Source organism: Oncorhynchus kisutch, linkage group LG16 (genome assembly GCF_002021735.2).
Source record: "Oncorhynchus kisutch isolate 150728-3 linkage group LG16, Okis_V2, whole genome shotgun sequence".
NCBI classification, from domain to species: Eukaryota; Metazoa; Chordata; class Actinopteri; order Salmoniformes; family Salmonidae; genus Oncorhynchus; species Oncorhynchus kisutch.
Window position 1 is genome coordinate 12035720 of NC_034189.2, and position 11148 is coordinate 12046867.

At 41.0% G+C, this 11148-nt stretch overlaps 1 protein-coding gene across 2 annotated transcripts in view; it reads left to right on the forward strand.

Annotated features, from left to right (window-relative positions):
- Positions 1-4919, forward strand: part of gc2 (guanylyl cyclase 2) — a 32149-nt gene extending 27230 nt beyond the window's left edge. The window contains exons 25-28 of one of the 2 annotated variants that reach the window (XM_031791795.1): positions 191-285; positions 761-849; positions 948-1051; positions 4651-4919. In XM_031791795.1, the coding sequence (XP_031647655.1) occupies positions 191-285; positions 761-849; positions 948-1041 (278 nt within the window). In that variant the 3' untranslated portion in view covers positions 1042-1051; positions 4651-4919. The remainder of the gene's footprint in view (positions 1-190; positions 286-760; positions 850-947; positions 1052-4650) is intronic. The other variant, XM_031791794.1, reaches the window with a different exon arrangement.
- The last annotated feature ends 6229 nt before the right edge of the window (positions 4920-11148 follow it).

The window sequence follows — 11148 nt, forward strand, 5'->3', positions numbered from 1 at the left end:
GTAACAAAATGTTGAAAAGGTCAAGGGGTCTGAATACTTTCTGAAGGCTCTGTATATGCACTGTTCTAGCTTATGTTCATTCTAAAGAAGTTTAGGGCTTGTCGTGGGTGCATGAAAGAGCCATGAAGCTTCTCTAGAGAGTGTCTATGTGAACTTGACTTTGTGAGTGTCCTGCCGCCTATATTTGCAGCCTACAGAATCCATGTCCATAACAGCACAGTTAAAATCCTGCTGGAACTCAAGGCAGGATACAAGGTGCAACTGAGAGGCAAAACTGACCTGAAGGTAAGAGACAAAAGACTGACTACACCTGGGACCACCATCATGTTGCATACAGTAAGCTCAGATCTCCCTAGAACTACCAAGAACTCTAGAATTACCAAGAACTACCAAGAACTCCCTAGAACTACCAAGAACTCCCTAGAACTACCAAGAACTCCCTAGAACTACCAAGAACTCCCTAGAACTACCAAGAACTCCCTAGAACTACCAAGAACTCTCTAGAACTACCAAGAACTCACTAGAACTACCAAGAACTCCCTAGAACTACCAAGAACTCTCTAGAACTACCAATAACTCCCGAGAACTACCAATAACTCCCGAGAACTACCAAGAACTCACTAGAACTACCAAGAACTCTCTAGAACTACCAATAACTCTCTAGAACTACCAATAACTCTCTAGAGCTCCCTACTGAACTCTCTGTCTCTCACTCTCTCCTCTTCGTATCCTTTCCTCCTATACTCTCTCCTCTCCATAGGGAAAAGGAGGAACAGAGGAGACCTACTGGCTCATAGGGAAGGACAACTTTGAGAAACCTCTCCCCGTCCCCCCTGAATTCAAGAAAGGGTAAGGAACACCTTCCTCCCTTCCCTCCGCTCTCCCTCCTCCACTATCTGTGCCTTTTCTTGTTGATCCTGCCTCTGTGTCCGATTCGTTTTCCACAGGCAAATGGCTCATGGCCTGCAGATGGAGGAGATAGCGAGGTACAAGAAGAAAAAAGCTGAGAAACTGCAACAGCTTACAAAGAAGAATAACTGAATTACATAAGGTAATGTTATGCATGGAAAATGTATAACATTACTTGTTTGGTGACGTTTTTACTTGCTGTAGTTTGGGACTTTCCAGGCAGTCATTGTACATAACAATTTGTTCTTACCTGACTTGCCTGGTTAGATAAAGGTTCAATAAATAAAACTCATCTAACCTGGTTTGGTTTACCACCCAACACCGTTCATATTCATTTGTTGGTCACTGATCAAATCAGTTCTTCTACTTTACAAGTTTAAGGCCGAGATTCAATCAAAGGTGCGTTTTCGACAATGCACTTTTGATTCAATCCCGGCCTAAGTTCCACTTGTAAACAGTGATATGTGAAGATTTGATTCAATCCCGGCCTAAGTTCCACTTGTAAACAGTGATATGTGAAGATTTGATTCTGAGTATTTCAATATAATGTTAGCTAATATACTGGTATGAGAGCACTATTGTGTTTTTTAATAGAGCAAATCATCCTGATCCTATCATAACTACCCCTGGGAGGGCAGAGATCTTGATACATCTGGGACATGTACCTACCATATTGTTACTATGTGAGCTGGGACATGTACCTACCATATAGTTACTATGTGAGCTGGGACAGGTACCTACCATATAGTTAATATGTGAGCTGGGACATGTACCTACCATATAGTTAATATGTGAGCTGGGACAGGTACCCACCATATAGTTAATATGTGAGCTGGGACATGTACCTACCATATAGTTACTATGTGAGCTGGGACAGGTACCTACCATATAGTTAATATGTGACCTGGGACATGTACCTACCATATAGTTCATATGTGAGCTGGGACAGGTACCTACCATATAGTTAATATGTGAGCTGGGACATGTACCTACCATATAGTTAATATGTGAGCTGGGACATGTACCTACCATATAGTTAATATGTGAGCTGGGACATGTACATACCATATAGTTACTATGTGAGCTGGGACAGGTACCTACCATATAGTTAATATGTGACCTGGGACATGTACCTACCATATAGTTCATATGTGAGCTGGGACAGGTACCTACCAAATAGTTAATATGTGAGCTGGGACATGTACCTACCATATAGTTACAATGTGAGCTGGGACATGTACCTACCATATAGTTAATATGTGAGCTGGGACCGGTACCTACCATATAGTTAATATGTGAGCTGGGACCGGTACCTACCATATAGTTAATATGTGAGCTGGGACAGGTACCTACCATATAGTTAATATGTGAGCTGGGACAGGTACCTACCATATAGTTAATATGTGAGCTGGGACAGGTACCTACCATATAGTTAATATGTGAGCTGGGACATGTACCTACCATATAGTTCATATGTGAGCTGGGACAGGTACCTACCATATAGTTAATATGTGAGCTGGGACATGTACCTACCATATAGTTACTATGTGAGCTGGGACATGTACCTACCATATAGTTACTATGTGAGCTGGGACAGGTACCTACCATATAGTTAATATGTTATGTGAGCTGGGACAGGTGCCTACCATATAGTTAATATGTTATGTGAGCTGGGACAGGTAGATACTATATAGTTAATATGTTATGTGAGCTGGGACAGGTAGCTACTATATAGTTAATATGTTATGTGAGCTGGGACAAGTAGCTACCATATAGTTAATATGTTATGTGAGCTGGGACAGGTACCTACCATATAGTTACTATGTTACGTGAGCTGGGACACGTAGCTACAATATAGTTTATGTTAAGTATCCTGGGACAGGTAGCTACTATATAGTTAATGTTAAGAATGCTGGGACAGGTAGCTACTATATAGTTAATGTGTGATGTGAGCTGGGACAGGGACAGCTAGCTACTATATAGTTTATGTTAAGTATGCTGGGACAGGTAGATACCATATAGTTAATATGTTATGTGAGCTGGGACAGGTGCCTACCATATAGTTAATATGTTATGTGAGCTGGGACAGGTAGATACTATATAGTTAATATGTTATGTGAGCTGGGACAGGTAGCTACTATATAGTTAATGTTAAGTATGCTGGGACAGGTAACTACTGTATAGTTAATATGTTATGTGAGCTGGGACCGGTAGCTACTATATAGTTCATGTTAAGTATGCTGGGACAGGTAACTACTGTATAGTTAATATGTTATGTGAGCTGGGACAGGTAGCTACTATATAGTTAATATGTTATGTGAGCTGGGACAGATAGCTACTATATAGTTAATATGTTATGTGAGCTGGGACAGGTAGCTACTATATAGTTAATATGTTATGTGAGCTGGGACAGGTAACTACTATATAGTTACTATGTTATGTGAGCTGGGACAGGTAGCTACCATATAGTTAATATGTTATGTGAGCTGGGGCAGGTACCTACCATATATTCAATATGTTATGAGAGCTGGGACAGGTACCTACCATATAGTTAATATGTTATGTGAGCTGGGACAGGTACCTACCATATAGTTAATATGTGAGCTGGGACAGGTAACTACCATATAGTTAATATGTTGTCTGGGACAGGTAGCTACTATATAGTTAATATGTTATGTGAGCTGGGACAGGTAGCTACTATATAGGTACTATGTTATGTGAGCTGGGACAGGTACCTACCATATAGTTAATATGTTATGTGAGCTGGGACAGGTACCTACCATATAGTTAATATGTGAGCTGGGACAGGTAACTACCATATAGTTAATATGTTGTCTGGGACAGGAAGCTACTATATAGCTACTATGTTAAGTGAGCTGGGACAAGTAGCTACTATATAGTTACTATGTTAAGTGAGCTGGGACAAGTAGCTACTATATAGTTACTATGTTAAGTGAGCTGGGACAAGTAGCTACTATATAGTTACTATGTTAAGTGAGCTGGGACAAGTAGCTACTATATAGTTACTATGTTAAGTGAGCTGGGACAAGTAGCTACTATATAGTTACTATGTTAAGTGAGCTGGGACAAGTAGCTACTATATAGTTACTATGTTAAGTGAGCTGGGACAAGTAGCTACTATATAGTTACTATGTTAAGTGAGCTGGGACAAGTAGCTACTATATAGTTACTATGTTAAGTGAGCTGGGACAAGTAGCTACTATATAGTTACTATGTTAAGTGAGCTGCCTAGATAGACTGCTGTCTACAGTGTGGAATCCCAGATATGTTGTTGTTTGTACTGTATGTTACACGGTCTTATATGTTGTTGTTTGTACTGTATGTTACGCGGTCTTATATGTTGTATGTTGTCTATGCTTGTCCTTAAGTTTTGTTCCTGAAAACTCACTAACTTTTTGTGTCGTAGATGCATATTTATCATTTGATGCCAATACCATTATACTGTTTATGTGATATTGAACAGAGTTGGTGTTTGATGAAATGTATGAACCCATAACTGGGTCCACAGTACTGCTTCTCCCTGATAGTTCTTTGATGTATTCTTAAATGTCACCAGTGAGTCTAGTCGCTTGGTGTCCCAGGTCTGAATCTGACCAGCAGTACTGCGGCTGGACATCGAGGCCTGGAACTGACTGACCCCTAGTGTAAGCCACTGTTAGAAGGACACACTCTGGGCTAAATCTCTCTCTCTCTTTCTTTCTTGTATTTTGTGTGTTCCAGGTCTGTCCAGGAGATCAAGGACTTCAAGCTGCTCCTCCAGAAGGCCGTGAAGAAGATCTCCACTGTCAGAACGGTGGCCATGGTTACTACGGCGGACGACGACAACGTCATGATGCACCACCACTGACCAATCAGACTTTCTGATGCACCACCACTGACCTTTGACCCTAGCCAGAAAGAGGCATCATGGGAGCTACAGCAAAGGCATATTTTGACTCCATTTTGAATAAATGGAACTTGGGGCTGACCAATGAGGACCACCAATTGACTATTGTGTGGACATCCAACTTTTTTGCTTTTATGGCTCCCGGTCTTTCAGACTGATTCTGTGTCCATTATGAGCCTTGGATCCTTACTATCGCCCCATGGTCAACAAAGAGGGAACAGCAGGGCGGAAGAGGATCCAGTGACAGGTTTGCGTCTGCAGGTTATTGGTGAATATTCAGAAAAGGGAGCTTACAAGTGTCTGGTCATACATTGCCCAAGCAACCGTGTGTGTGTGCGCCTGCGTCTGCATACCCCTGTGTGTATGTGTATGTGTATGTGTGTGTGTGTGTGTGTGTGTGTGTGACGGGGGAGGGGAAGTGAAAGGATGTGCTGTGTAGAGATTACTGCAGCTTGTTTTAAATATGAAGCATCTTGCCGGACGGTAGGACTATTATTAGAACTATCAGTGTTACTCAGTAAAACCACGGATCGGATCTGTCCAGTGAGTCGCTTGGTATCCCATAAACGCTTTGCTCAAAGCCTCTTCCTGCTTTTCTTCTCCTTCTGATGTCCTCCTTCTCATCTTCCTCTCTTCGTGCCCTGACGAAACAGTCTCTCTTGGTCATCATGCTCCCTGCATTCGCACTCTGTCCGTCTGCTGACTTACTGAAACGCAAGCTTAGCTTTTTTTTGTTTGTTCTTGCATGTTGATGTTCTTAAATTGTAAACCTCGGACTCTTCCAGAAAAACTCTCCCAGAATTTTGAACCTGAATAGGTCAAATCAAATTGTATTTGTCACATGCACTGAATACAACAGCTGTAGGTTTACTTACGAGCCATTTCCCCAACAATGCAGTGCAAAAAACAACCATTTCAAAAAATATGATGGGTCAGTGACGGGTTGCTGCAGGTGTAAAAATCCCCATATAAAGTGATACGTTTCTGCAACATGTGTATAACACACATCCCTTCTACTTGGGGCCTAGAAGGGACTGTTATGTATAGTATGTGCTCACTGAGACACTTTGTATGTGAGAGACAATTCATCAAAATATCACCTGCAGGACTTCTCTGATGTACAAACATACACTCTGATGACGCACAAACATTCCTGTATGGAATAATTCTTTCCATCATCATTCTTCAACACGCCTGTATTATAACCAAGTCAAGACGATATAATATTTTGTTTGTTTACCGGTGTTTATTGTATTTGTGTATAATTGTGTACTGTAACTTGTTAGCATGGCTTGCAATGCAAAATTGTGAAAATTGTCACTACTGGTCAGTTAACCCACAATAATGCACTTTCATGCCCCGTATGTGACAGACAATATGTAGGTCTACAGTATGGTTATATAGTTCAATGATGCAAAGACGGCACACAGGTACAATAAGCGTATCTGCTAGATCACAAATACTGTATTTTTGGTATTCTGAATGTCATTCAAATGAGATACACAGAGGTAAACCTAATAGCCTTATCAACTGTGAAAACAATTTGTATCGGTGGCTAGTAGAGGTCATTTATTCCACCCTTTCTCATGTGCTGTCCCCACTCCACATGTCACAGGTTTTAATCGGTAGAGATTAAAAGGGACTTTTCTAACATGCAAACCAATCTATATTTTTAGAATAGGTTCTAATTAGGTTAGACTCAGGGTTAAGGGTTTGGTTAAGGCTGGTGTTATAGCAAGGATCCGTTTCAAATTTTGGCTAGTCGGTTTGCGTGCCAAAAAAGTCCCTTTAGTCTCACCAAACCAGTTTTAATTAGACTCCAACGCCCTCTGATGGCAGACAGAGCAGATGCATCAGATGGGGACCCAGAATGCAACTGGGATTGGGATTATCTACTGCTCTATTCCTGTCCCGACCAGTCTGTCTGCTCCTAGAACATCATGTACAGGAGGGGCCAGATTGTAATCCCACTATAAACCTGTTTATAGAGATATGGTGCCTGGGAATATATATCAATCTACCAATGGAGGCTGGTGGGAGGAGCTATAGAAAGACGGCCTCATTGGAATGGAAGATAGTTTCCATATGCTTACATTTGACATTTGTGTCATTTAGCAGACTAAGAGCGATTTACAGTAGTGAGTGCATACATTTGAACACTTTTTTTCATTCTGGTCCACCATGAGAATCAAACCCACAACCCTGGCGCTTGCGGCATGCTCTACCAACTGAGCTAAATGAATTCCATTCCAACCATTACAATGAGACAGTCCTCCTATAGCTTCTCCCACCCAGCCTCCACGGGTGTCAACAGTACAGTACCGTTTACTGTACTTCTGAGTGAGCAGAGCACAAGTATGAGGTTTGCAGGTTTTAGTTCCTGCCCAGTACTAAACACACCGGTTTGACATGATCAATTAACTATAATGAAATGTCACGCATAAAAGAGAGGAGACTAGAGTGCTCTCATCTAGGAAACTGTTATGTCATCTGTGGTTTAGTGGTGTGTGAGGGGGGGGGGTGAAAGGGGAAGATGAAGGGAAAGGGGAGGGAGGAGAAAGGGAGGGAAAGGGATGTGAGGATTGGGCAGGGAGGTATAGCATGATATGTGTAAATATGGAAATTAGGCAAACTACTAATACTATTCTGCGCAGTTTAGTTTATCTCCCGCTTGAGAACCGTGGTGGATAGGTGTCCTATTACAGTTCTATTTTCATGCATTTTGGTTAAAAAAATTACCCAAAAATAGACAATAGTTTGAAGTTGTATTAGTCCTATATAAAGGGGTATGCACATGGTATACACATGGTATGCACATGGTATACACATGGTATGCACATGGTATACACGTCCAACGAAATGCTTCCTTGAAGGTTCCTTTTCGAAAATGCAACAATAATAAGAAATACTAAAAGATAAGAATACAAACATAAAGTACACACAATTGTATTTGTATTGCTCAAAGTATTTCTTAATTAGTCAAATTGCCGTATTTTAAAACATGTTTTTTGCGGGGTCCCATTTTTGTAAAATGGCATCCCACCTAAAAGCACAACGGGAAGCAGACCTACAGTAATGCACTAAAGTAACCAGTAAACAGCAACCCTGCAATACTGAATGAAAAAAAGAAACATAGACAGGGCAGGGACTATTAAATTAAAAGTTAGTTGGTATCATGCCTTATATGTTATCAGAAAATGTCTCGCTGAATCAATTGCACAGAATCGTCTCTTAAAACTCTTATCTTAAAATTTTTATGACTCATATTTTGAAACAATTGTTGTAATGTTCCCATAATCTAGACCTAGATTCAATGAGATCAGCTGTTAACCAGAGATAGCAGACACCCGCATAGCAGATGTTTTGTTGGTGTCAGAGGTAGTGGAACTGCATTGGACCCATCAAATCAAATCACTGAGTAGCTGCTCTTGCGATCATTGTCACAAAGCCACACACCCGACCCCACTCGCGTTAGAAGTTCAGAACGAGAAAGTGTAGGCCAGGGATCATCAACTAGATTCAGTCACAATTTGTAGACTTCAAATTGACTGCAAGAAGCCCAAACAGATATACTGTTTTACTAAAGCATAATCATTTCAAACCTTGCTTATGTTAAATGATCAGGTGTCTTTCTATTATGCATGGAATACTTGGGAACAGATTTCTTAAATTAAAATACATTTGAGATGATTTCCTGGTGTTTTATGTCCAACAATAAAAAAAAATACAAATAAATATTTTTTTCTTTTTTTTTGCTAAGAAATTTGGGGGGCCAAATAAAAACACCTGGGGGCCAAATTCTGTCCACAGGCTGCCAGTTAGGGAACCCTTGTGTAGACTATATAGAAATAATTACACTAAAATTAAAAAATAATTCAAATAAATAGAGGTTTTCTATCATCCTAATGGAGGTGTAGATTACATCTCACATTCCAGTGTTCTTAACGGAGGTGTAGATTACATCTCACATTCCAGTGTTCCTAATGGAGGTGTAGATTACATCTCACATTCCAGTGTTCTTAATGGAGGTGTAGATTACATCTCACATTACAGTGTTCCTAATGGAGGTGTAGATTACATCTCACATTACAGTGTTCCTAATGGAGGTGTAGATTACATCTCACATTCCAGTGTTCCTAATGGAGGTGTAGATTACATCTCACATTACAGTGTTCTTAACGGAGGTGTAGATTACATCTCACATTCCAGTGTTCCTAATGGAGGTGTAGATTACATCTCACATTCCAGTGTTCCTAATGGAGGTGTAGATTACATCTCACATTACAGTGTTCCTAATGGAGGTGTAGATTACATCTCACATTCCAGTGTTCAAATTTGTAAACAAGGCTGCATGGGATTTATGTCAATGGCAATGTCTGCTTTAGTTGATAATGCAGAAAGCCTGTTGTGTATTTGACAGCCCTAACACAGTTCCACCACAGACACCGTCAAAGCAACTGCTATGTGGATGTCGGCAAAAGCAGATCTGATTGAATAGAGCCCCTATTCACATTATGACCAAAGACACTACTGTTGTGTATTTACTTAAAGGGGCAATCAGCAGTTGCTACATCCATTTTTGGATTTATACATTTACAATATGTACCCATTTATTCTTGAAGAATATAACTTGTAAATGGATCGTAAGCTTAGTTCAACATGTGTATCCCATCAGAACCCAAAATATAATGTTTTATGACAATGTGTTGTAAAGAAAGTAATTGTAAACAAACACTGTATAGGCTAAAAACATGATTAAAATGACAAGTTTCGTATCATGACTAGTCAGTCCTTGCATCCATAGCCCTGTCTTTGAATTTGAGAGAGGTTACTTTTCTCCAGCCCCATCTCCCTGATTTGTAAGGAAACAGTGTTGGGGAGAAGGCTTTGTTATTGTTTCAACTGCTGATTGCCTCTTTAACAAGTGAGGTGTTTGGATAGAATGAATAACTTGTTATGATGCTTTCCACCCATCCCTGTCTCTCTGGGGTTTGACCAGACAGGACACGGGTAAATGATTTTCTCAAGCGCCTGAATAAATACCTAGACACGCTCATGCTGAGTCATGAGGAGTCACACCACTACAGCAAGCAAATAACAAATCATAAAAGGAATGCAGAAAAACAAAACAATATCAATAGATTTCAAAACATCCACTGTGACCCCTGGCTTTTGCCTATCGGGGGTCGCGCATAAAGTGTCTCAGAGCAGAGAGCTGATCTTTTTTAATACGATTATGGAGATGGATGACCTGTTCCTAGATCAGCACCTTTACTCGTCGATTATGGAGATGGATGACCTGTTCCTAGATCAGCACCTTTACTCGTCGATTATGGAGATGGATGACCTGTTCCTAGATCAGCACCTTTACTCGTCGATTATGGAGATGGATGACCTGTTCCTAGATCAGCACCTTTACTCGTCGATTATGGAGATGGATGACCTGTTCCTAGATCAGCACCTTTACTCGTCGATTATGGAGATGGATGACCTGTTCCTAGATCAGCACCTTTACTCGTCGATTATGGAGATGGATGACCTGTTCCTAGATCAGCACCTTTACTCGTCGATTATGGAGATGGATGACCTGTTCCTAGATCAGCACCTTTACTCGTCGATTATGGAGATGGATGACCTGTTCCTAGATCAGCACCTTTACTCGTCGATTATGGAGATGGATGACCTGTTCCTAGATCAGCACCTTTACTCGTCGATTATGGAGATGGATGACCTGTTCCTAGATCAGCACCTTTACTCGTCGATTATGGAGATGGATGACCTGTTCCTAGATCAGCACCTTTACTCGTCGATTATGGAGATGGGTGACCTGTTCCTAGATCAGCACCTTTACTCGTCGATTATGGAGATGGATGACCTGTTCCTAGATCAGCACCTTTACTCGTCGATTATGGAGATGGATGACCTGTTCCTAGATCAGCACCTTTACTCGTCGATTATGGAGATGGATGACCTGTTCCTAGATCAGCACCTTTACTCGTCGATTATGGAGATGGGTGACCTGTTCCTAGATCAGCACCTTTACTCGTCGATTATGGAGATGGATGACCTGTTCCTAGATCAGCACCTTTACTCGTCGATTATGGAGATGGATGACCTGTTCCTAGATCAGCACCTTTACTCGTCGATTATGGAGATGGATGACCTGTTCCTAGATCAGCACCTTTACTCGTCGATTATGGAGATGGATGACCTGTTCCTAGATCAGCACCTTTACTCGTCGATTATGGAGATGGATGACCTGTTCCTAGATCAGCACAATAATCCCAGCACGTCCCGCAGGAGGCCTTTTGCCTTTACAAATCTAATCATAT